Genomic DNA, 26656 nt, shown 5'->3' with positions numbered 1-26656 from the left:
AAATTGGATTTTAGGCCACATAACATTAATTTGTAATTGTAATTCTCTCAGCATGAGAGAAGTATTCTCTCAACATGAAAATTAATGTTAATAATAAAAAAAACCCTTTAAAAAAAAAAAAAGAAAGAAAAAACCCCCCAAACTTGTCAAACCTGACTTGGCTGTTTTCATTGCCCCAGCTTAGACAGAAGCAAAAAGTAGGAAGACTAGATAAAACGCAGCATAATTACTTTCAATAATTAGTCTCAAATATTATTTAACTCAATATTCTGTCTAAAACTGCCTTAACTGCGTATTTCTAGCACCATTCCTGCATTTAAAATGAGGTTTACCTAAAAACCACACAAACAGCTACGAAGGAAGCAACAAGACCAGAAAGAGACATGGTATTTGATTTTTTTAATTATGAGCCCTATTCAAAATACAGCACATTGCCTCAAACTGGTACCCCAGTATGATGTATATAATATGCTTTTTAGTTGAATAAGTTGTCAAAGTACATCTTTGTAATTTTTTCAAAAGCATTTAAAGGTGATGATCAGGGGATCAGAACACCTGTCTCTGACAGCCAGTGTGAGGCAGAACACAGGACCGTACAGCTAAGGATTGTTCCTTTCAGGGGTAACAAGTGCTCTGACTCAGTGATTTCATTGGGCAACATATCGGCCTCACTTTTTTCAGATACATACTGAAACCTTTTTGGAAAACTCAATCATGAAGCCTTAAAGCTCCATTTTGAAACCAAAAGATGGATAATATCTCCATAATGAACATATCGTGACCGTTATGAGTGTTTAATGAAATTTTTGCTAGTGTGTATTTACAGCAACATATTAGAATCTGTCTGCTTGCTGAGTCAAGAATATGAGAACGTTTTAAACTTCATATAAGCCAGGCAAATTCAGTAACCGGAAAGGTTTTAGAAATTAAGCATCGCAAGTGGATAAAAAAAGCTTGTTCTGTGTATGGTACTAATATTTAAAGAGACATTATACCCACATGGAATACAGATTGTAATAACAGCAGTCAGTAAGCTAATGCTTTCCCTGCCCTGTCACAAGCTCCACGTGAAAATAAAGAAGCCTACTGCAAATATACAAGGCAGCAATTTAATCTTCAGCTGCAGGACTGCTGAAAGGATCTTTTTTCCTATTGTATTGAAGAAATATACCACACTACCCTGGGTTTCCATGTGACCACTCAAGTACATACCTGGCGGAGATACAACTTGAGAACATTGCTGATATCATGAGCATAGAGTTCTGAAAGCTCGACCAAATCCTTTCCATTTTCAAAAGCTTGACAAAGCTTTTCAACTCTTGATTTGGCTCCATTCACACGATAGATGCCCTGAAATTAAAAGACCAGCATAACACTATTTTAATTTGAAAGGCAAGTGTAAAACACAGATGGTATCAACAGTACAGCATTAACATCTTAAAAAGGCTTATTTTAAATATATTTTTTAAAGACTGTTGATACTTAAATTTTATAACAAACTTGAGCATACCTTGACATTCAGTGCTCTGCTTTCAATTTCTGATGTACACTTTTTGATGATGAAAGGAATGCCATCGGGAACATTTTTAGCAGCTTGGGCAAATTCCACCCCAAACAAGTGAAGCCTTCCATGAAGTTTTTTGTGCCCACATTGAATAGCCAAAGTCTCTAAACATTTTTTATGGCACGCAAGTGAGCACTACAGGGGAGGGAAAAAAGTACATGGTTTGATACAATCTGACACCATAAAAAATCTCTGCTGTTTGTCACCCGATATGTGAGGAAAATGAAAGATTTATTAGTCTGTTGTGCTTTTGCTTTGAGTTCATGATGATTTTATGAGCCACAAAGTCTGTACTATTTATACCAAAAAACAGCGCAAGTTTCCAAAACTCTAGATTTACCTAAATCCCAAGCAGCAATTTAAACTACTTTTCAACTTACCTCCTCACATTCAGCTCCCTGAAACACCACTAAGCTGTCACATTCTCGGCATTTAGATAGAGCTCTCAGCTTCCGCAGTTTGTGTGTTTGTGCTGCTTTGGACATATTAGCATCTCTGAAAGGTCCTGGAGAATTTGCAGTTTCAGATGTCAGATCATTTAAACCTGGAGAAAATTTCTCTGTTAGAGTCATTCCAATATGTACTATTGGGATAGGGTATGTATTCTGTTTTTCTAGCACTGTGCTGCACAACACAGAATTCTGTAAGTAAATTGCATCTATCAAAGTAATCAAAAACATTTAGTCTAAAGGAAGTAATATGGTGTTACAGCTTACATAAACAGGGACATTAACTATCAAATAATCTTAAAGTGGAATCAAACAATCCGTTTTGCATTTTTAAGTATTTCAGTTTTCTCCTGTATTACTGGCATGTGAAAATATTAGGACATTTAATTCCAAATGCCCTGCATTTAAGGCAACTGTTCATGAAAGTTTCACTCCATGTATTTAAAAAAATCCCGTCCTAGAGGATGAAAGATGACATTATGGTTTGGCCTGTAGTGTTTCTGAAATACTTCAAGCAGCATACTTTGCAGCGGGGCAGAATTCACATCCACAAACAGCAGAACCCATATAAAATAGAAAAGAATCACCAATTCTTAGTCTCCTGTGATAACGCCAGAATATTTTCTAGAGGATTCTAAAACAGAATAGCAACTGTTGCTTTTTGTGACCAATTGTTTTTTTCAAGCAATTTACCTACAATGCTATCAACAACTCCGTGAACCAAAATCCTTTCTTGTACAGAAAAAAAACACTTTAAAATTAAAGCACACAGTTAATTGCCCAGCAGCTTCTTAAAAACTCAAGTATTGATTAAACAATAGCACTCCAAGTGAAAGTTCACATTAACAGGTTGCCATGATTTAAATCTGGATGTTAGTTTTGTTAACCACAGGCTCATTCCTAGAAGGCAAAGTATATATTTAAGAAATAAGGACTAACTGAAGAATTTCCTGAAGGCTTTACTCAGCAAGTGCCACAAGTATTTCAGAACTAGTTTGTAAGTACCGCAGACATCCCATAGAACTACTTCTGATAATCCAGTTATTCAGGTTTCAGTATGTGTGGCAATATTGTCCTTATACAATCAAAATTCATTTCAAAATTAGACATGATCTGGTCAAATCTGGCACAGACTTTACCAAACTTGCTTAGCTAAGTTGAAAAGGGTAAAATCTCAATTACATTTGGATTCACCTTTTCCCAATTTGCCAGTTACCAGCTCTCCATATCTCTGCATTTAACTTCAAAGTTTAGAAGTAATCTTAAATCCCTCAGTGCTATGCATCTAATTTTAATTGCAAATGTATGGAGGGAATGGTTAGTGGATCATTTATGTTTACCTCAGGAGGGTGAAGACACTAGACATGTTCAAAGGCTGCCCATATAGTTAATCTAAAAGTATGAAGACAATTCTGCATCACTTCACTAAAATGACCTGAACATTATTCTTCAGCTGTCAACCTCAAGCAGATACAGAGTGTATTGAAAAACAACGCTGTTGGTAACCACAGCCTTGTTAATGTATTTTTCTTAAGCACGTAAAAAAGAAAAGCCACACTCTACAACAAAAGGCATATTTCTGAGGACTTCAGGTATGGAAACAACATTACCACAGTCTGAAGGAGATGGTGGCTCTCTTTCATCAAGATCATCTGCAGATGACATAGTACCGGTGGAAGGTGTTCGGGGAAGTCTTCTTTTAAAATCTCCTAGAGGATGAAAAAAGTTCTCAGGAAGCTGTTTCAGTTCCACCCAACAGCTCTTTCTTATTATAGGCTCTGTCCAACACTTGCTAAACTAATAACAACGTTTTCATTAATGTAAAACAGTCCAAAGAAAAAACATCAAGTTACAGGGTGTTTCAAAAAGATGGACCCAATTTCAAAGATACAGTGATTTCAAATTGGATCCACCTTTTTGAGACTCCCTGTAGTGCAGCGGGGAGCAGAGCTGTACCTGGGCTAGCAGATGGAGAATCCATGGATCGTGACTCGCTGCTTCCCCCCGCACTTTCAGAATCACTGCACATTCCTCCACTCTGGTTGCCAACTGACCATGACCTGAATGGTGGTGGCCCTCGCATTGCTTTTGAAAAGAAAATCCGAAATTCCAAATGTCAAGGACAGCATCACATTATTTTCTTTTTATTTAAAGACTAACTATGCTTATATTCAAGATAGGAAACTATTGGAAAAGTTACGTGAACATGCAATACAGTGAAAAAACCCTACAGAATATGTTCCTGTAAAAGCTTTAGGATGTAAGAAAATGAATTTCAGAAACTGGACATTCATGCTTTTGCAAAAGACCTGTAATCAATGTATTTAGCAATTTAAAATCCACTGGTTTTGTAAAGTTAATTGAAATAGTTGAGTACACTGAGCTTGACAGTAATTGCTGTTTGAATTATATCTCATGTTTCTTGTCCAAGAATCTAGATATACATACAGGCAGTATTCCATTTGTCCATATGCTCAAGTACGTAACTGTTTTTATAGGCTTTGAACTTAAAAATAATTTTTTTTAACCCCTTCAGTGCTACATTTCTGAGAGTGAGACATCAAGCACCTGTTTTTTTCTGGTATTTTTGTTCAAAGGCAACTTTAGATGAAGTACAGAAGAACTACCTTGGATATCTGTGCTGCTGGAAGATCTCTTCTCTCCAATCTTTTGCGAACGATGGTAAATCGGGCTTCCCACATCATCTAATGTCTGAGCAAGAAAATCTCCTGAACACTGAGATAAGTTACCATGTGACGTATGGACACTGTCGGTCGATTGCTTATTAAAAACCCTTCAGAAAGAAGAAAGTAATTTGAAGAGTGAATAAGATAGAATTAAATGAAAAGCAATATACTTTAATTCCTGGGCACTAAAAATGCTTCATTTAATTGCTGTTCGTGCATGACAAGGTGAAGGACACACGTATTTGACCTGTAATTATGAAAGCTCAAATGAAAAAAGAAAAAAAGGGTGGCAATTTATTTTAAATTAAATATGTGCCATTTTCCAATGTTCTCCCCATGTACAACATCTTTTCCACATCTCTGCAAGGTATTGACTGTTAGTTTGCAGACTTTGAAAAAAACAGTAAATCTGTTAATCTGAAGACCAGAATAATTCAGAGGCTATTGCATCCTACTTCTGTGTTTGCCTCCAAAAGATTCTCCGCCCAGACATCAGGACCATTCATCTATAAACATAAAGATTTTAAAACGCTGTGCTTTTTTAAAAGCACAGAAAATATGTTGAAGCTGCCAAAGAGCTTATAGTCAGTCTATTATGAAAAGCTGCTCTCCAGATAAGGCCAGAAAAGAGCTAACAGTAATTAATGTAAAATGCTGCAGCAGCCTGTTGACAAAATGGCTTGCTGGCCAAGTGAGCAGTCAGGAAGTTGTTCCTTAATCAGTTCTACCCTATCCAGCTGAAGGAAATAAAGACTTAAAACATTAAAATTTGCATTTGTGCAACCCACTGTCCCTTAAACAAATGCAGATCTAAACTATAAAAACAATCGTTCTAAGTTAGTGAAGAATCACAAGGCCATGTCAAATGAAAAAAAAAAAAAGGTGGGGAGAAGCGATGAGAAAAAACACACTCCTATAAATCTTAAGTAGTAAATAGCTGGGAGAGCACACAAAGAGCTTGAAATTTCATGCTCATCAGTTTCTTGGGGATCTGCATAGTTAAATCCCCCTAAGTCAAAGTTTATGAGTGTAGCCTAAATCAGTCTTAAAAGGCAGGAAATTTACAGACAAGAACTAAGAATCTCAGCTTTAACTTTGAATTTCCTGGCTTTTGTTGGTAGAAGTCTGACTCAAGAGTTAGGCTTTTTGTATTTAGTTTCCTTTTGAAAGACGATGACGACACTTTCCTGTAGAGCTGTGAAACACGCAGATTGGAATGGATATTCTGGTGCCTTAGTGCCAAGATGGCTATTTTACAACAAGTTAAAGGTGGAAAAGCATTTGGCATACTGACACAAGGAGTTGTCTTTTTCTCTTGTAGTCCTTCCACATTAGCTGTATATTTAATAGATTAACAGTAAAAACTACCATGTCACGCAGGTAGGAAAAAAAATAATTGAGTTATAACTTAGAGACATGTGGACTCTAAACTTTTATTTAGTCACATAGCATAAGACTGAAATTGAGCAACATTTCCCATCAAAAAAGTTGCCCAATGTAAACAAAATGGAAGAAGGTATCGTAGCAACAAGGCCTGCAGAAGATGAAAAGTACCTCCTCAGACTTCCTAAACTGGTTATCGAATACTACTGCCACCCACACTAGGGAGGTCAAAATTTACATTTTTTACATTTACCAGTATCTACATTAAAACAGTAACAAGTCAATTCTTGCACACCACTTGTCAATGTTTTAGCATGCCTTACTACACCAAACTACATTCTGCTTCAGAATTTAAAGTCAGGTTTTAAAGTCAACATTATGTATTTTCTACCACAAGAGGAGTCAAAGACATAAAGAATGGTACAGCATGGTAAGACACCAGGATTCTTTTTATTCCTCTAAAAATGTTGGTCTACTGTTAAACATGTGCCTAGCATTTAATTCTAAACCAAGCAAATGCCACCTGTAGTTCGGGACTTACCCATCAACCTGGGAATTCTGGGTTTCAAAAGAACCTGATTCAATAGTAACACCTTCCTTTGGCAAACTTCTCACAAACTCTGAATACTGCTGACCAGGGTCATAGAGTTTGGCACTCTCACAGAGGGACTGGCAATTCACGGGGAGAGATACAACCTGAGCGTGCTGCAGCTGGAACAGGTTAACTGTTGCCTGTTGGAGAATAAAAAAAAAATAAATCAGTATTCGTAGGTCATTTACTAGATATTTCACTTGTATTTTGCTCAAACCAAATTAATATCCCAACAGAAAATTATTTAAGAAATAAGACTAGAAAAATTCTAGAAAATAGTAACATTTGGAGGGATGGACTTTCTGCACGATTCCTTCAAGTCTACTGCAAAAATTAATCTGTTATATGGACACTAGTATTCCTCTTCTCCCTGGGTTATTAAATCCTCCAGTGTGCAAAGGCAATTCCAATGGCTTCCCACTCTGGGTTGATCAAAATAAACAGCAAGGTTTGTTGCTATCAAAAAAGCAGTTTTCATGCTCTCAAGGGAATGTTAGTCACCACTAGAACAATGAAGTAGTTGGAGTTCCAAACCCTGATGAGGTCCGTATCACCTTGAGACAAGAAACAGACAAAACTCCTTGCTCCAACAGAACAGATTAACTGAACACTTTACTTGTTAAATTACATAAAACTTCTAAAATATTTTATCATAAGGCAGAGACCAGGGAAGGGGACACTGCATGGCTGTTTCTTTGGCTTTGGGCTTGCAAAGTAGTTTGCAATTTAGATAAACTTGAACTGACAAGTTTGTTTCAAGTTTATACTAGTCTTACAGGTTGTTTTTTGGGTTGCCTGGGAAGGGGTGCGTGTCGGTTTTGTTGTTGTTTTGGGGTTTTTTTGTTTAACTTTCCCTTCCTGCCCCAGCATTAATTGCCTCTGTCTCATCTGAAAGAGGTACACACCTATAGACATAATGCACTCTTAAAACGTTTAAAAAATCTGTATATGTAGACATACTGTTTTGACAACCCTTTGCTTATTTCCATGTATTAAATTAACAGTCTCCATGCTGCAGAGTGTTAATGTCCATTCTCCACTTGATCCAAACATCTTTGCTAATGCACTAATGATAAGAATAATGGGAATGGGAGCTGTACTCTTAAGCACCAGAGTAACACTACTGCCATCAATATTCTTAGAGAGATTTTACAAGAATTCTGTAGTCAGGGCTCTTGCAAGGCAACAGCTCATAAAAAAAACCCCAAATGATTCAAGACATGTATAAGACCCTCCTTTATTTTTAAACTCCTACCAGGAAGATAACACCACAAACATATTAAAAGTTTTCCTTCTTTTTCTATTGGCTCGACCTCTGTCCTTTGAAAATTTTCTGGTTTAAGGAGTTAACACTATAGATGGGGCTCTCTCTTAGTCCTAGCAACATTTATATCTCTCTGCCAAATCTATTTTAAAAAGCATACTTACAGCTTTAAGAGTGAGATCACACTGGTGAATAAGCTCCCGAAGCTGTGTTAACACATCACTTTTAAAGCTTTCCAAATAATTTCTTTTTTCTTCGACCTCTGCCATACTTGCTTTATAGTGTTCATTGGCCTCTTCAGCCTGGAGAAAACACAAGTATAAAGGGTTGATGGACTACAGGCCTCGATACCAGAAGCAAGGAAAAACAAAATAAAAATCAGACAACACATGTAATTGGAAATTCCCATTTAGGATTTTTATCCAAAAGACCGTAGCATGATTAAAATTAAGAACTACAAACAGAATACTTGCTCCCATTGGGAAAACATGAGTAAAACAAGTGTAGGCTTAACTTTAAAAGCAAGGAACAAAACCTCTTACTTTTTGTAGGGCTTCCTCTTCTAGTCTCCGTTTTTTTTCCAGTTGCTTGCTGAAATCTTTCACGAAGCTTCCACTTGAGCTAAGATGTTCCTCCTCAGCACGAGCAGTGCAGGATTTTGCCTTTTCATACTCATCCTGACGCTGTGTATATAGCAACTTCGCTTTTCTTAGAGCAGCTTCCAGCTCTTGCTGCAGAATGCAACAAAAGAAAAAAGCAAAAGAATCATTTAAGTTTCCAGTTATTTCTGATGTTTAAAGAGAACTGTTATGCATAGGTGTGTATGCTGCAGTTCAAAGCACATAGTCATCGAAGAATAACCTCTTACAAACATGTCATGCAATTGGCAGCTACATACTACATAAAAGCCTAGTTTTAAAGTTTTGTCCTTTTGAAGAATTTTAGACTGAACACTGTTAGATATGAAAGAAATACCAACCATTTTTTTCTGTTCTCGCTGCCAAAGCTCCTTGATATCTTTCCTTTGTCTATCCAACTCATTTTTCCTTCCAAGAAGAGGCTAGATAGGAGACATTAATAGAGTACATTACAGGTTTATAGGCTGCGAGTTCGTTCTTTTGAATAACCTGTGCAGTTACAAAACTTTTTAAAAGCCTAAAGAATATCTTGGTCTTTTTCTTTAAGCTTACCTGCACAAATTTGTTAGACAGGAGAGCAGCAGCTGTTTGTTGCCAAAGTTGATTGTTCTCAATATCATTTTGGAAAGCATTAATGAATATTGACTGGAATGGCATATAATCCTAAAATTACACACAAGAAAACATTAATGTTCTATGTAAGCTAAATGCCTGTATAATTGAACTAGATTGTCAATTAAATTTAGTAAGGTATTTACATGTGTGTGAAAGTCAGAGTTTGGTATGAATGCAGAAAATGACTGATTTCTCAGCTATGTTTCTTTTTACTAGGAAAACACTCTAAAAGACAAGTCTACAAGTCCAAATCAGAAAATGTGCAAGATGAGACAGAAAAAAGCGTATTTTGAGAACTATAAGGCTATTCTGCATTTTCAACAAAAATAAATGTATATATCCAAATTTACATATGAGATGGGAAGACACATAATACAACAAACCTTTTAACTAGAGATTAACAGTATGAACCAATTCTGTAACAACTTAAAAATGCATTTCTCTACATTCCCAAAGTTTCACTTTTGGACAAGGCATCCAATACATATTTAAGACTTTAAAAACCACCCTTAAGATGTACTCACCTGGTGTCCAACAACACTTTTAGCAGTTTCAGCCATTTTTGCTAAGTTTTTAGCACACTCCACTTCTGTTAAAAACAAACAAACCAACCAGTTACTCTTTACACTAATAACTGCATCACATGCTAAATGCTTTTTACATTCTTCCTCTAACAGATATGCTACAGAGCGGACCACCTTCACTTTGTTACAGGCCTCTAATTACAGGAAATGCGTGATAGTTTTGTTCACTTCAGTGGAACAGCTACTAATTTAAACATCACGTTATTGACAGTCTGCAGCACAGAGGCCTGCCAACAGATTTTATTTCATCATGACAAAGCTGATTAAATGCCAGAAAGAGCCACTCACCCAAGCTAAGCTTTTTTTCTACCCATGCGACTACATCCTTGGTATATTTTGACCATGCTTTGGCATAGGACAGAGCCGATTCAATTCCGTTGTCGTTTCTTAGGAGCATGTTATCAACCTCCTCTGCTCGAAGATGTCCTGAAAATAAAGCATCAGGCACAAAGAAGTGAATTTTAGACATGACCACACACTGAGAGCAAAGCCAGCATTAGCCAACTGTGAATGCTTAAGCAGCTCTGATCTTGAGTTGGTCTTTAATACTAGTTGACTCTAAACGGGACTGACAGAGGTTTTAGAACAAATTAAAGGATCATAGTATTTATTCTATCTGCAGTAGTCATATGGTCAGCATAACTTTCTTAAAAAAAGTCACCCAACAAAACACCAATCATATGATGACATACAGAAGTGCTTCAGGCCTTGGTTCTTTTCTCCCCTGAAAAGTAGCCCAGGTTGGTTATTCACAAAAGCATAAAATCTCTGCAATGGCATATTTTTTTTAAAGTGAAGCTTTAATGGCAGCACAGGTGTAAAAAAGTGACCAAGCAAATATTTATAACATTTTACAAGATGAAAACATAGATACAGAAAAGTGTTTATTAATACTAAATGAATGACCTACCTTGAATATCATCCCTTTCGTGCCGTGAACCCCCAGACTCCACAGAAAGATTCTCAAAAGACTGGTTGGTGTACAAGAAATAAAATATGAAGTTAGAGAAGAAAAGCTCTTACTAGGACTGACAGGCTAACTAAATAAATGGCACCATCTGCCCCTTTTTTTTTTTGGCAGATAAAGCAACAAACTGTGCTGTACCTCCCTCTCATCGAAGGCACGATACCTTCTAAGCTCCCATAGCTGTGAACTGAGACATACTAAATAGCAAAGAATTATTAGATACCTTTAAACCAACAATCTTGAAAGGCTGTGGTGAAAGAGTTAATTGTTCAACAAATTGGGTTGATATTTAAGTGATCTCCAGTTTTTATTAGAACCCTACCTATCTTTTTAAAAGCTTTTCATACAGACCTGATGTCATATACATCACAGACACCATTCTACAAGCCATCAGAATCCTGTGTTTCTTCCTCAAGGGAATAAAGTTATGATTTCTCCTAAATTACTTGCAGGTGTGCACTGTAGGCACAACAGCTGACTAGTAACACATGCTAATGAAGCCTTGATGATCAGTACAATCTGACAGAATGTAATCCAATAATAAAAGGAATTTAGCACAAGATTTCATCCCTACCTTTGTCCTCCTGTTGCATTTTTCTACCCCTTTAATTGTACAAGTTGAACTATTTGTAGGACTGTGCTGTAAGTCAGGCCCCTGAACAAATTTAAGTGAATAAAAAGACTACCTAGTAATCACCCCCCATTTTAAAAAACAAATAAAGCCCCACACAGCCCTGCATAATTTTAAAGGAATAAACTATTCTTGAAAACAGAAGCAGAGGGCAGGCAGAGGACAAAGGCCAAGAAATATCTGCAAAGTGGCCTTAAGCTTTACAAGAACAGTTTCTTTTCATTTTAGATTTTGATGCTGTTTTATTTTCAGACTTTAAAATAGAGCATAGTAATGATGTCAGTAGATTGATTGATTGGTTTTTTAAATACAAATAAAAACTGATCATAAATCACACAAAAATCCCTCAACAATCATTGTTTACAGTAAAAACAGCTTTTCCACATAGCAGAACATGCAAGGTATTAATCAGCAGTTACACTGAACAAAATCAATCTACAGTTTAAAGAAGAGCCCCATTCCAAAAAAAGTGGAAGACTACTATAATTGCTGTACAATACAAGAGAGTTTCAGGAAAATGGAAGGGCTTTCCAGAACAGGTGGGAAATCCAGCCAAAGTTGTCCACCAAACAGAAAAAAACCACCAAAAAAACCCAAACCCAAACCACCAACAACGAAACCCACAATACAAAATGAAAACCAAGCCAACAACCAAAACTAAAACCCACCCACCACCTGAATTTAGAGCTGCATCAATATTTGGTTGCACAGAAAGTCTGAGCATTCCTAGATTTACTCCTGATTTGGGTGTAAAGTATTACTGTCTTCAAGTAGATTTTCAAGTGTTAGATTTTAAAGTGTTACCAAAGCATGTCATTGTTAGGGAGGAACAAATAAGAAGAGGAAAAAAACCCCATGCTTTATATTAGTTCAGGAGGCACTTACAAATTTCTGTCCTAAAAATTGTTTCCCATTCTGGAAGACCTAAATCATCTCACTCCTGAGAACCGTTCACTCTTTTCCAGTAATTCAGCCACACAATCTAGTTAGGGCAGCTAATCAATGCTCATTCATCCATCCACATTCACCCCACTGCAAATATGTAATATCATGTTTTAAAAGACAATTACTTTATGTCCTACAACTTATTATCAGAACTTGACCCATACAGCTTGCCCTCTCAAGTCTCCAATGATCCAGCCCAGTGCACTTAGCAAAGAACCCAAACCATACAAAACCTGACTTACAGACAGATTTCACTTCTCAACTTGAACCAGTCTCTTCTGCATTTTTCCCCGTTACCCAGGAACTCTCACCCTGACAGATGCCAATTTCTGCACACATTTTGAAAATGTCATCCTTCTCCTTTATTCTGCTCTCAGATCTACATAGCATCTAATAGCATTCAAGTAGCTTGTTGAGCAATGAAAGGTCAGACATGCCAGCCTCAGTTCTTCCAATGTATTCTAAAGCTCTTCTGCTTTTAATTAAGAAATATCTTTGCTTCCACCTTGAACTTCTGGTTGTACTACATGGGCTCAAATAAGAACAATTACATTTGCTAAAAGGGGGTATAAACATTATTTAACTTAAGCTTCCAAGTGGAATGCCTGAACTGAGGAATGTAGACTCCCCTGCAGTTAAGAGAAGCAAGATCAGCCCACCCATCCTCCCACTGCAGAGCAATGCTCAACTGCTTAGTTAGGGAAGTCCCTAACTTAACAGGCAAGTAAAATCTCTCTCCTTAATTAACCCTCGAAGTGCTTACATGTTAAATTCTACCAAAATGTTACGCTCTAATATTTTTAAGGTAAAGCTAACAGCTATGTTCAACCACTGAATGTATGCATCTACAGGAATGAAAAGTTAATACAGCTAGTTAGGTATTTGGCACTTAATTCCTAGTTGGCCTCCAAATTAGTCTCTGAATTGCAAATCAAAGTGAAATGCTTTATCTGTTAAATGTGAATTTATTTACCTGAATGAAAATGCACTTAAATTTGAGACAGATTTTCAATAAATTGAACCATATTATTCTACCTGGTCCAAAAGTTATAATTGTTCCCTTCTACATTATGAAAAGCAAAAGCAAATGACACTATAAAAAAGGGCTTTTAAATATAAGCTAGTGACATCTGGAACAAAATTCCTTCTTCATTTCACTACATTGTAATTTCCCTCAGTCTTCCACTACCCTCATGTTCAGAAGAGTAAAGTTTTAGCCAAGCGTTCACTTCCCAATACAATATATAGGACCATCCTGTTCCGCAGGAACACATTTTCGAATTGCAAAACCATTACAAGATTAAAATGTTGCCAAATTCAGCACCTTCCTTCTGCTGGTGAACCAATTAGCTGCAATAATACTTGTTCAAATAATCTCATTTAAGTTAACTGAGATGCTGCCTTCTATGCTGTTTTATTTCATACTTTCTATCAGCAACCTAATCCTCTGATTCTAAGTCTGCTGGAACCTGTTTTCCAAGTAACCACCTTCCCGTCCATGTTGTTCACAAATACGAGTTTTGTAGCAGCTACAGAAGCAGAACTTCTGTGACCGTAAGTCTTTCTCAGATAGATGCGTTTTATCAAACACAGTGACAATTCAAAAAGACGACTTCTCAGCTGTAGCTGCACAGCATTGCTATGACCAAGCCTGTATGAAGGAATGCTAAGCCTTAAGTAGTTTCAATAAAGCCTTTAAAAAACCACCACAATCTAAAATTCAACCTTGCTATGACTTAGCTTGTCATACACACTAATTATCAACTGTATTTTCCATACATGTAACTTTTAATTTGACTCGATTTACTTGAAAGTCTGCTTCTAGATATACGAAAATTCAGAACAGTATTTGACACTGAGCATTTTTTACCTCACTTGCAAAGTGTTAAAAGTGGAGTTTAAAATGCTACAGTTTTTGTTTGACAACCTATACTTTGACAGTGCTAGTTCAGTTCTCTTAGTGAATTGTCGTTGAAACAGCTACAGCACAAACTGAGCTCTGGAAGAAGAAAAGGTTATTTTGTAATTAATATTACTCTTTAAAAACCAAAAAGAGGTCATGAAGATTTAAGCTTTTAGGCCTAATAGGTCTATTCTAACTACTCCAGCATGCAAATCTTACTTTTAAGTATTTTCACTTAACCAATTTAAAAACCTCAAATACAATTACAGCAGGTTATTATTCACATATTTGAGTACTAGTCCCATTGAGTCATCACTGGCATTTGGAACAGCAAATACATTCCAGTATCTGAAACCTTAGAATGCATTTTTTTCATGGGTTTAACCTCATTTTAACACTCAGAAGACTCTGAGTGTCCCAGCCCCATGATGCACAGAGTTTCAGTGGAAATGAAAATGTCCTTTACAGGATACAATTCCACACTTCAACAGAACGTGTTTAGCCTACCCGACTTCTCCGAGATACAGGAAGTCCCAACGACGAGCCATTGTCTACATCTCCCATAAGGAAGTCTGAAACACTGCCAGAAAAACAAAGAATAGTGTTACTTCATTACTGTACCCCACCAAGCAATTTCAGATCACTGAGAACAAAAATTCAGATAGTGTTTCTAATATCCTTTAACAGTCCTGCAAAACAATTTTTAGAAGTAGTCTTACATTCCCTGCAATTCCTCTACCATCAGCAGTTTCCTTGTTGGAAAAAAAAAGGCAGCAAGCCATCACCACCAAACAGCCAACCGAGAAAAAACCCACAAAAACCCAAACAAGCAAAACCCGCAATACTCAAACAAAGCAGTAAAACTGTTCTGGACGTGGTTAATTTAAATTAGTTTATCAGCTAATATTTGTCCAAAAGAAAATGGAAGTTTTTGTTGCTGATATTTAGTCTTACTATGATATGTCTGATATGTCTTACTATGAGTTAGCTCCACTGAGCTCTTCAAAAACTCCTTCAGGCTTCCAACTTACCTGTTTCCAAAGGTGAATGCCAATGTTTCAATGGAAGAAAATATTTCACTGAAGAGTTCTCTCTTGTTTTCTTCATTAACTTCTTTGAAGTTCACCGCTTCAGAAAAAAATGAAAACCAAATGGTGAGAGGTGGGGTCAATCAAGCAAAATTTTATATACAAATCAAGAGAAATTTTATATACAAAGTCTCTTAGAGAACATGCATATTATTCTGAACAACTCAAATAACACAGTTTTAAAAAATATTAGTGAGAAAGTAAATGCTAAAGGAAAGAAATTAACGCAATCTAGAAGCTTCCTTCAGTGAAATCAGATTACTGTTTCATTTCCTATATATCTTCCCACTTAAGAAGCAGCTTTGTGTGGGAACATGATGGCAACGTGAGGGGAAGAGAGAAAAGTAATTTACCAGAAAGAGTCAAATCACACAGCAGCAGTAACACTACAAAGCACCTCACAAACATAGCCGAATATTTCCAAAACTGTATATTTTCTGGGCAGAAATTTCAGAATTCAGAACAGGAGAAGTAGTTTATGGGGGTGCTTCTGTGTATGTATCCAGAACAAAGGATTTCTGGCCTGCATACAAACAGAAACCTATCAAAAAGTGCTGTCTGTTGCAAAACTCTTTAATTATTAGCCCCATCATCTGGCAAAAGCTCCTCAGTTTCACTTGTTAAAAGTGGGGAAGAAATTCAGCAGAACTATCATTGTTCCAAAAAAGGAAAGGGAGCATTCCCGGACAAACTAGATGGTTTAAACTGGTGGTCAAGACCAGTATTTAGGCACTCAATGTGGAGCCTTTAACATGCTGCCATGACAAACAGGAATCGTGAGACAAAAGCAATGATTCACCCAGAGTTTCTATTAACAACTACTGGACAAGGGGAAAGGGGGAAAAGAGAGAAGACAAAAAGCACAACCATTTCTGGCTGTTTCCAGCTTAACTCCATTATCACTGGAGACTGTGAAATTTTTTGTAGAGAAGTCAAGTACACTCCTGTGAGCCCTCTGGGGAGAGGTTTTCAGAGTTTTACACTGGGAGAAGTGACCATTTCACATTAGTATTCATTTTTTTTTAAAGCTTACTTTTTTTTAAAGCAATGTAATATTCTTAATTATCTAGATGCCTAATTTATATTTATGATAATCTATTTCAGAGATACTGCAATGAGGCAGCTATTCCTCACTTTTTGCAAGACATCCAACAATGTTAATTTATGCATCCTTCTCACATTTCAACCACAAGTATGGAAATAATGAATCGCAATGACTTCTAGAAGTAGCAAAAATTAAATCACATTAAAACGTTGTCCATTCTATACACATCTTCTTAGTAAATTAAAGTAACAGACTTCAATCGCCAAAAGTATTCAAACTTCCTGCCAGGTGCCTAAACACTAATGGGTAACAAACAAAGAAAGTACAGTAATCTGCTCCCCCATTAGACTTCCTTTGTGAAAGGAAAAGTTTTTAACCAGTAAATTAACACAGCTGAATCCATTCCTTTTTACATGGCATGCCAACAGCCCCAATCAACATTTTTATAACAACTATTTTATACAAGGCTATTACAGAAAAATACCTATTCATCTCATTGTTTTTTTCACAATTACTAGCATATATCGAAGAATGTGTTGTAATAACCCTGCAGCAATAACAAAAACAAATCACCACATATTACAAAAATATTAACAGTCTCTGTTGCCACAGTTTGCTGCTACATTAAGGCTTCTCGTACCTCGTCATTCTTCTATACCTCATAATTATGTAAAAAATGCCTCTGGCACATTTGTTTGAAATGAGACTCAATAAAGCTCCACAGATGATAATTTTTAACCACTTTGTAAATAGCACTGGGTTTTTAAAAACAATTCAGATTAGTTGAAGAACTCAGCTTTCCAGAGATAATGCTGCTCATAAATCTAAAAGTTGCATTCCAAATCATTAAGCAACAACAGTTATTACAAGATCTATTGATTGCCAGCCACTAATAACTGGAAAAATCATTCCAATGCCAGTATGAAATGAAAACAAAACACCAGCACCTAAAAGGAACCAACAAAAACTGTCTATACATTCAAAGCACTTACCACTGAAACTTTAGTATATCCATTAGCTGCATTTTCTTCAGAGAAAGAGCACTTCTTTCACTTGGCTAATGAGACATCACCAGAGAGAGCCTCTCCCTAAAGAAATACCGTCTGGTTCCCCCTGCCTTCCTGTCCCAGGAAGAGTTTTGTTAAGCTGTACACGTTATACACCAGGGAAATCTGTTCTTTTCAGAATCCATCCTAAATGGAATAGCCAATCTCAAATTTTTCAGAATTACCACTTCTCCCAAAAAAGGTTAGTCCGAGCTCTCAGCAATTCAGTGAAACACACTGCGCTTTCTTCTAGCTTACTACCACTGGAATGCTGATGCACTTAACATCAACTTTAAACCACGCACGCTCTTTCCCCAGGACATCCTGACTGCACACAATAGCTACTGACAACAATGAACTATAGTGATCTTTCCATGTCTGGAAATGACAGCTAGCTATCTATAGTTCTACAGATTTCAAAGCAAGTATACAACTTAACAACACTTTTAAGTAAGACTTCAGACGTCGCATAATGAACTTTAAAACACCATGGTAGAAATACATTAAAATCTGGAATCCAGTACCTGAAATGCAAGCCTAGCTTGCATTAAATTGGATCTCTATTTCCAAAACTAGGAAATCTGCCTTCAAACTAGAGGTGGGTTTGGTAACCTCATCAAAATGCAGCAAAGTTTCAACCCTTGGTTCATGCCCTTAAAAGCATTCTGAATCAAGCACAGAACAGGTTGGGGAACCAGCAACAGCCACAGGAAGTTCTGGAAGCCAGAATCCCAGATGCTGAAGTAGCACCTGAGGACATTTGAGCAAAGCTTCCCAAAGTATGAAGAAGAGGCTGTCAGCTGTCAAGACCCAAATGCAACCAGGGCCTTTAAACAAAGATGCTTAGCTCACAGTGAGCACAGAACTTCACACGCACTTCTGTGATGCTACCCTGTCCCCTTCTGGGAGGACAAAAAACACTCCCTCCCCCAAACAGACTTGAAATACTTATTGTTATTACCTCTCATCTTTAAAAACGTGTAACAAAAAAAAAAATATGGGGGAAGGAACCCAAGTAAAGAGCAGCAGTATATAGACTACAAAGAGGCAGAAGAGTACTCACAGTATCTCACAGCTAGAGAGGACCAGCAGGCTGTCCTGGCCCCACCGTTCTACTTTTAGCTCTCTGTGCCATATAATTTCACCAACCGGTACTTACTACGAAGTCTGGCAGCCTCCCCAGCTCTAACTGGATGTCAACAAGACAAGTTTGAGGAGCTGCTTCCGACTGTCTCCATAACTTTTACTCTGAATTTGCATCACAGATCGAACAAGAAAGTCAAAACCACTTCACCTTGCTAGAGGTATTTAACTTTGATGCAGAGCTATCAGAAAAAAAACATACCTAAAAAGGGAATTTCTAGAAGACAAGGGCAATTTGCAGCTTTACCAGGAATCTGTGTCCATTCTAGTGATCCAGTCAAATCAAAAGGTGCAATTCAGAGCAAAAGAACAGTACAAACTTGAATTCAACATGGGATTAGGAGAAGCACATACTCTGTGGCCATCAACTATTTAAAGATACTGAGTGGGAAAATAACAAGTATGAGTGTGACAGTGTACCAGACTGGGAAGTGACTTCCAGAAATAGGAATATAAACAGATTCCAGGCAAGATGCTTCTGTAAGTCTCAATTCTTCCAAATCAAGGAGGCGTCTCAAGTTAGCATGGATGGGTAGTAGAGTCCAAGCAATTAGGCCCAGTGAACCATGTCATCGCCAAGATATAACCAGAGAAATCAAGTGTGTTGGGTTTCTTTAATTATTTATTTTTGTCGTCCCCCCTGCCTTCCTGCAACCTCAGTCTAAAATGGTGAAAGCCTGACATCATCTGTTCTGCCAAAAAAATTCTCAGTAGCAAGATTAAGATAAGATGCTATAGCTAGTTTTTCCTTCAACCTGTTCAAAAGCAAAAGCATTAGACATCCAAAGCAGAACTACCGGCATGTTCATATCATTCCCACTGAAGGACCCGAGAAATGACTGAGAGGCTTGAAGGAAGGGCACAAGCACTCTAGTTTTTGGTAGCATTCGAAGCATTCCCATTTGCAGTAACTTAAAGGGGGTGGTCTGTCTGGACTGGACATTACATGTAAGTCTCAGTGCAACTTGTCATACTTATGAAAATACTTTGCAAGCTGGAGTCACTGACAGTCACTGGTTCCAAAGCTATTTTAATGAATTTCTTAATGAAATTGGTCAAGAAAACAGTCATTTGTTAAAATAACCCTTCGTCCCTATGTGAAGTTCCAGCTACTAACTAGATTTGAAACCCTCGCATTATGCAGATTCAAAAATGTCTTTCTAGAGCCTAATCCAGTTATGCTTTTATTTCTGAAGGGAGGAAGTAAAAAATTACGTGTAAATCCCAGCTTGTTTCTATTTCATCCTCTCCTAAATAAACATCAGAAATTTTCCATGCCAGGGTAATCTTCTTCCTAGTCATAAATCTGACTACAGATACAGGGCGCTTCCACATCTTTTTATAGTTCTGTCCTCCAGTGACAAGAAACAGATGAATCAGATGAACTTCTTCCATAGTGTCGCATTAATGCAGCCGAAGACAACAGAGGAAAAAGGATACTGGTTTTGTCCTACCAGCTCCTCACATTCTTGTAGCTTCCTGTTTATTCAAAAGTTACATTGCTCCTGGTGAAATAACCACAGCTGAAAACCTGTGAACGCATGTGTTACTGACAGGCAAAACCTGAGGTCTCATAGTCTTACAATTTACCACAACATCATGTATTTTTACTTCAGTTCCCTCAGTTCCAGCAGTCGTACACTTCAGTGTGAATACAAACACCGAGCGGGATGATCCTCACACAAAAACCAGCTGTAAAAACCAAACTACAGAGAGAGACAAACTGCCTTCACGTTTCCCACAGGTGATCCTGGGGGAGGTAGGCCATTTTCATGCAGAAAAGGTTCTGCTGTTCTCAGAGAATTAGCACTGAAGCACCAGTCTGAAAGAACAGACACCCTGTAACTCCCTGTTTCCATCTCCAGACACATGAGGAATACAATACATGGTGGAGCAAACAGCAAGAGGTGTTACTGAAGTCTTCCTATGAAAGTACATTCTTAGAACAATAAACAGTGGAGTTAATTTCAAAATTCTGTAATCCCACAATATGCACAGTGCTTTTCTAACAGTAGTCTGTCTTTCCATACATACAATAATGCAATCCCACCATGACTGTAGCTACTCAAACTCAATATATTAACAGCAAGTGAATGCTACATCACAATCAAAATTAGTTAGTTTATTTCAAGTTTAAATAATTATATGAACTAAAATCTGTTTGCAGGGGGGAAAGCTAAAAAGTATTTGTGAATATCTGTATTGCCAAAGAAAGGCTTAGTACTAAAGTTACTTCCCCTTCTCACTACCAAGAGAAATGAACGAATCCTAAAATAACTGTTCAAAGAACAGATACTCAAACCGTGCAGAAACAGATACATACAAGAGAATGCATTAAACACCATTACATCTGCCCAGGGTTCAGTGCTACTGAAACTATATGATGGAACAGTGTGAAAAGAAAAAAATACATAGGGCATCACATTTGAAGGCTGCAAATACTGTGGAGGAATGAATTATGCAATTCGAAGTGCTTAATTTTTACTTCAGAAATGGGTGGAAATCTAGATCTGGACAACTACTTCAGCACTAGAACTACAGAAAGTGACCCTGGACTTATCAAGGACTTTAAAACTGAATACAAAAATTATCAAACAGGACAACATAATTATGGAATCAATCAGCAATGTTACCACATGAGACAAGGAAAATAATTCTGATGTTTTATTCTGCAATGGTAAACTTGGCCAGTATAGACAGTGATCAATTTGAAGCACTACATATCAACAACCTTGATCAACTATATAGTCCAGAGAGGATAAATATTATTGCAATAGTTTTTAGAAACATGATTTAGCAAAGGTTGATGTAATTTGACTTACTTGCATACCTTAAGTCATGTCTCCTCAACTTTTCTTAAAGAAAGAGCAGCTGAATGTTGTCCCGTGTCAACTGAAATTAGGGGGCAGTGGAAGAGACACAGTAATCCCACCATAGCATGGGAACAGCTTGTCTAAGGTGGATGCAGAATTATGTTCACTAAACATTTAACCTATTCTCATGGATAAACATCTGATTACCATTGTACACATGTACTTAACTCTTCCCAAGATCAACAAGATAACCAGTAACTTCTCAGGAATACACTCTGCATTTCTACTGCTAGGTACAATTCCCTAAAGTGAGTTCAGAAGTTAGAGTTATAATCCTGTCATCATTTCAAATACCAGGGACAAACCTACAGGAAACTACATGTAGCAGGAAGAAAATGCAAAGTGGGCTGTTAGTACCTGCCAAGATCAAACTGGCAAAAATATATATCAACAGGAAGGATCCCTAAGAAGCTTGGAAGAATCCACACCAGGAATCAGGCAGCTAAACACATTAGTATTTTAACTGATATTCCTGAGTCAGCAGTGTATGTTCAGACATACTAAGATAATCAGGAAACAAGGGGAAAAACCCTAGAACAAGGAGAAATGCTAAATTACGCATCTCTGAAGGAGGAGATTCAGCCCTACTCAAAGTGGTCTCCATGCCTCATGGAAGAAACTGTACTGGTTCCACAGTAATATACTGGACTTACTCCATAGCATGGACAGGAGCAGTCAAAGGCTACACAGAAAAGAAACAGCTACGGTTCATGGGGCTGGAGCAATCCTGTGCTTCACCATCTGCATTCATCTGATACGCTGAGGAGAGCAGCAGCAGCAAGGCCAGCAATAGAAAGTATTAATGTATATGTCTGCAAGGCTTTTTTGTTGCTGTTGACACCTTTACCACCCCTATGGTCGGTTTGTGGAATTTGTAAGTGTTAGGCCATTCAGATTTGGATTGCTCATTTAGATACTTCTTCACTTAATATAAACACAGCACCTTCCCTACAAATTCACAGAACTAAGCAAAGATTTTTGCACATCTCTAAATGGAAAAAATGAGGCGTTTATCATTCTGCGATATTATTCTGCAAAACAAAGGTGAAGAAAAGCTCAAGAACAAAGGTTGGGGCTTTTGGAATTCAGTGTGGGTTTGCTGCTAGCTTCCAATAAGCAGAATTATATTACATCAACAGGAGAACAAGCTATTTAATATTACTTTTCACTTAGAGAAGGTATTTTTAAACAAGTGTCAAGGTATTACTATTCAAATCCCTGTTTCTTCTGTATACATAGAATCCGTAACTCCAAGTCAGAGTCAATCATGTCACTAATTACAATTTTCCAAGAACATGAAAGATAGTAAATTCCTTACCTTTCACTTTTGCAATAACTGTTCCTGCGGCACTAAGAATATCAACTGAGTTTAGAGCCTGATGTTTATTTATCACTGCTTTCAAAACACGCAGCAACTCCCCCAGGCGTTCGTGCACTACCTGATGCAGGCCATCTTGATTTTCTGAAAAAAGTAAAGGAGAAACTACATTAAAACAGTGATTTAACTCCTAATCACATTACAAAACACTTTGATGGTGTTCAGCTGCATTGAATTTCAGGCCATATGGAAGCTGAGCCTACTCAGAACAAAGAAGTTGCTAAAAAAAGTTATACTAGCATTTGCCAACAGTTTACTTGCAATGTTGTATGCCATTTACATATAAGTTCACTTCTCCCAAAAAGTCAAGCAAGTATACTTAAAAAAGGGGGGGACTCTACACTAATACCCTAAGGTTTCTGAATTAATTCAACTTTTCTTCTCATGTCATTTCACCAATCACCCTTTTGATAATTGCATATAAATCAAAAAGAGTATCAACATAACAAGATTCAGATTGCTCATTGGGTATTTCTACACCTGATACAAATTCAACACCACTTCTTTATATCTGAAGAATTAAACCAAGATTTTTGGCAAATACTGGCTAGGTTTCAACTCAAGTGTCGGTCAAATCTTAAGTATCTTTAGTATATAAGCCTAGATCTACAAAGGTCTGTCTTGAAGCATGTCAGTCCTCATAAAGAAGTTAAACAGCTAAATTATGTTGTGAAGTTAGGCCTAATCTAGAAAAGTTTTCAAACAAGCACACATACTGGACAAAGGTTTTTACAGCACAGGCCTATTGCTATGCGCCCCTTCATTTCACTCCCACACCTTATTTAAAAAAAAAAAAAAGAAAAAAAAAGAAAAAAAGAAGAATCCTTGTTGCATACATGGCAGAAGTTAAACCACAAGCTCTTCCGTTCTGTTACAGAAGAGGTGCTGGTGCACTGAATTAAAGTTTCACATGCGCTAGAGTGCTGCGTTGCAAGTTGTGGTAAAAAGCTTTCAAATTCAGGAAAGTCTAGCTTATGAAAAAGAAAAAGAGGATCTAATACAAGCTGACTCACTTCCCCACTGAGCAAAGAGGAATGGCAATTCTGTGTTGTGTGTGGCCATAACAAACAGGTCAATACAGACAATTACAGTACAGTGCAAATTGATCCAGTGTTACTCAGAGAACAGTTTCAAATCTGAGCCATTTTGTTCTGGCTACAACACATGACATACAGGCTAGAGGGATCTAGCCTACATTCTAATTTTTCTGAGGAATGAACAAAGTACACCTTGACCCATGAGCACAGTGTATCACTACTGACAGGCAGGTAGATGAGGGGACTGCACACAAATTACAAGTCTTCTAGGGACCACTGTGCTTCAAGCTTTATCTCCCTGCACGTCAAATATCAGGAGATTTTTTTTTTACTCCGACTGGCTTATACATGGTCAAAGGAAAAGCCTTGACTCAGGAAGCAGACTAAGGCAAAAACTTTATCTATCATTCACTGGCACTTTGCATGTTTTTTCCTGCTGGAGGGGAGTAGGAAGTTCTGTATCCTTAACAGGACACACAGAAGTCTAGGAAAACCCATCTTATACAGCAGTAAACTGAGAAAGCTCTACGTAATTTATTAAAGAAACATAGTTGCGGCTTTATCTTCATTTACATGTATACAAGTTTTTGAACTGGGGACTCAAATACAACAAAGGCAAAAAAAATGTGAAGAGCCTGACTAAACGTGGCTGTGATTGAGGACACACACATCAGTAGCAGAGGTAGTTTACAAAAAACACAGGTTGATCTAAAGGCATACTACAGCTCTGAGGTTGGCATTGAACGAGGAAAGCAAGCCAGGCTTGAAGCAGTTTCCATGCACGCAACAGTAGCAGAAGCTGGGACCCTGGATAAGAGATGATATTAAAGAATTGTACAAAAATCACAAAAGGCATGGAAACAGCAGGTAGAATCAATTGTTTAACGATGTCTTTCAGCTAAATATAACACACCTCAGATGATTAAACAGAGCAAGCAAGAGCCAGATTCAAAATAGAAAAGGGTGATTTTTCATGTAAGACACGTAGAATTTCTTGCCAAAGCACAGCATTGACAGAAGTTTACATGGAAACAAGGAGAGACTGGAAAAGTTCTTCTGTGCTTCCCTGTGGATTACCAATGAGACAATAAAAGCCTTCCCAGGCCAGGCCATGGGTCCAGCTCGCCTGTGCCTTACACGGCAGTGGGTGATGCTGCTTAGGAGACAAGACTGGCCACTTTCTGCAGCCCAGTCCCCAGCACCCATGGCTGCGGCACCAGTTGTTCTGTGCACTTCAGTAACTGCTAACAAACCTGCTCTCTTCAAATTTGTTGAATTTGTTTTTAACCTGCCTCCACAACTTCTTTCCACTCAGATATTCCACTCTTTAGTCTACTGAACTACTAAGCATTGTACTAAATCAAACAATGTAACCTGCAACAGCCCAAGAATTCCCCTAAGCAGAAAGAGTTCAGAAGATGGGAGAAGTATCATACATGCCCGACTAATAGTTTTTACTTTTCTCTAGTTACTCACTTTTGACACTCATTGGAGCCCAGACACTGAGTCAGACACAGACTTAGTCTGAGCCAGCATAGCCATTGCCACCCTCTAACACCTGGAGAAATTCTATAGCTGTCAACATGAAATCAGGTAATATTAATGGTACCTTCAGGCTTTAATCCATCAAAACCTCAACTGTAGTCCATCAATGCAAGAATAAATGCTGTGGGAGTACCAGGCAGCTGCAGGCAAAGGGGAAAAGGAAGGACAGCAGAGCTGTATTGATGCCCACACACTCAAAGTGGAACAGACAACATAGAAAATATAGCTGAAAATTACAGTAACACGTTATTTTCAGGAAATAGGTTATTAAGTAAAGGTAATTCCAGTTAGTTCCTTAAGAAACACGCCTGGTGTACAGACTTAATTTCTGAAACACCGAAGGAGGTAGTCTATGGAGACAGTGTCTCTTCTCACTATACAGCTTTCTTGTAGGTGCCCTCTAGGCAATGGAAGGCTGCTATAATTCATTGGGACTAATGACTTATATTGGTTGGACTGAGGCAGACAGGTTTTTATGGAGGCATTTGAAGGTCATATACCACAAACCTTCCCCATCAGCTATCTCTGTCTACCCAGAATATATGCAATCCTCACATGAAGGGCATGAATAGGACTAAAGATAATCTGCATAAATGCACCATTTGGCCAGAACTACATCTCTTGCCGAGACAAGACGAAGGTGTCACTCACTGCCTTCTGATGCACAGACATCCACTTGTGGGTGGAGAAAAAAAGAATTCCTAATCATGTGGTCAGGAATACCCATGAACATATCCCACAACCAGGTCCTTCTGGTGACATGGTGAGTAGACTTTTAGACCCCTAACAAGCTGGTGAGGGAAACAAGGCAGGAAAGCAGCGAAACAAATCTACAGATGACTGCCAGCATGAGAGTCCTCAGGAAGGAGTGTGTCACAGGCGTATGACAAACTGCATGAATTATTCTGGGGAGCTCAGGGTGACCCACAATTACAGGCTTGTAATTAGAGGATAAAACAGACTCTTGAGGCTCCTTACAGGTTAGGTCAAGGCAAAAAAAACCAAAAACAAACAAAAAACAAACACAAAAAAACAACCCACCAACATACAGAGGACTAATTAAAGCATATCTGGTCCCAAAATGCAGTTTCTTAGTATTAAGATTTGATATTTTACCAGATTAACAGAGCCAGGGAAAACGAACACAGTAAATGGGAGAAGATGACAGAAAAAAACTGCAGGGACACAAGCCTCTTTAAGTCTCAAACAGAAGCACTAAGCTTCAAAGGGAAATGCAAGTTAAAAACAACTGCTATGAGATGTTTATCATACCATCCAG

The 26656-nt window shown here is 37.7% G+C and overlaps 1 protein-coding gene across 4 annotated transcripts in view; it reads right to left on the bottom strand.

Moving 5' to 3' along the window:
• The window catches only part of ARHGAP29 (Rho GTPase activating protein 29), a 53030-nt gene that overhangs the window by 4995 nt on the left and 21379 nt on the right, over positions 1–26656 (bottom strand). For 2 of the 4 annotated variants that reach the window (XM_082052406.1, XM_082052408.1), the window contains exons 3-19: positions 22736–22879; positions 15254–15350; positions 14730–14802; positions 10687–10747; positions 10065–10202; positions 9717–9781; positions 9130–9240; positions 8919–8999; positions 8482–8670; positions 8104–8241; positions 6625–6815; positions 4641–4807; positions 3970–4098; positions 3624–3722; positions 1945–2108; positions 1511–1699; positions 1213–1350 (exon numbers count right to left, since the gene is read on the bottom strand). In XM_082052406.1, coding sequence (XP_081908532.1) covers positions 1213–1350; positions 1511–1699; positions 1945–2108; positions 3624–3722; positions 3970–4098; positions 4641–4807; positions 6625–6815; positions 8104–8241; positions 8482–8670; positions 8919–8999; positions 9130–9240; positions 9717–9781; positions 10065–10202; positions 10687–10747; positions 14730–14802; positions 15254–15350; positions 22736–22879 — 2174 coding nt within the window. Of the gene's footprint in view, positions 1–1212; positions 1351–1510; positions 1700–1944; positions 2109–3623; positions 3723–3969; positions 4099–4640; positions 4808–6624; positions 6816–8103; positions 8242–8481; positions 8671–8918; positions 9000–9129; positions 9241–9716; positions 9782–10064; positions 10203–10686; positions 10748–14729; positions 14803–15253; positions 15351–17347; positions 17630–22735; positions 22880–26656 lie in introns of those variants that run through there. The other 2 variants (XM_082052407.1, XM_082052409.1) reach the window with 2 other exon arrangements.

The sequence above is a fragment of the Streptopelia decaocto genome (genome assembly GCF_964273445.1).
Source record: "Streptopelia decaocto genome assembly, chromosome: 5".
Taxonomy (NCBI): domain Eukaryota; kingdom Metazoa; phylum Chordata; class Aves; order Columbiformes; family Columbidae; genus Streptopelia; species Streptopelia decaocto.
This window is presented reverse-complemented; position numbering and strand designations above follow the sequence as displayed.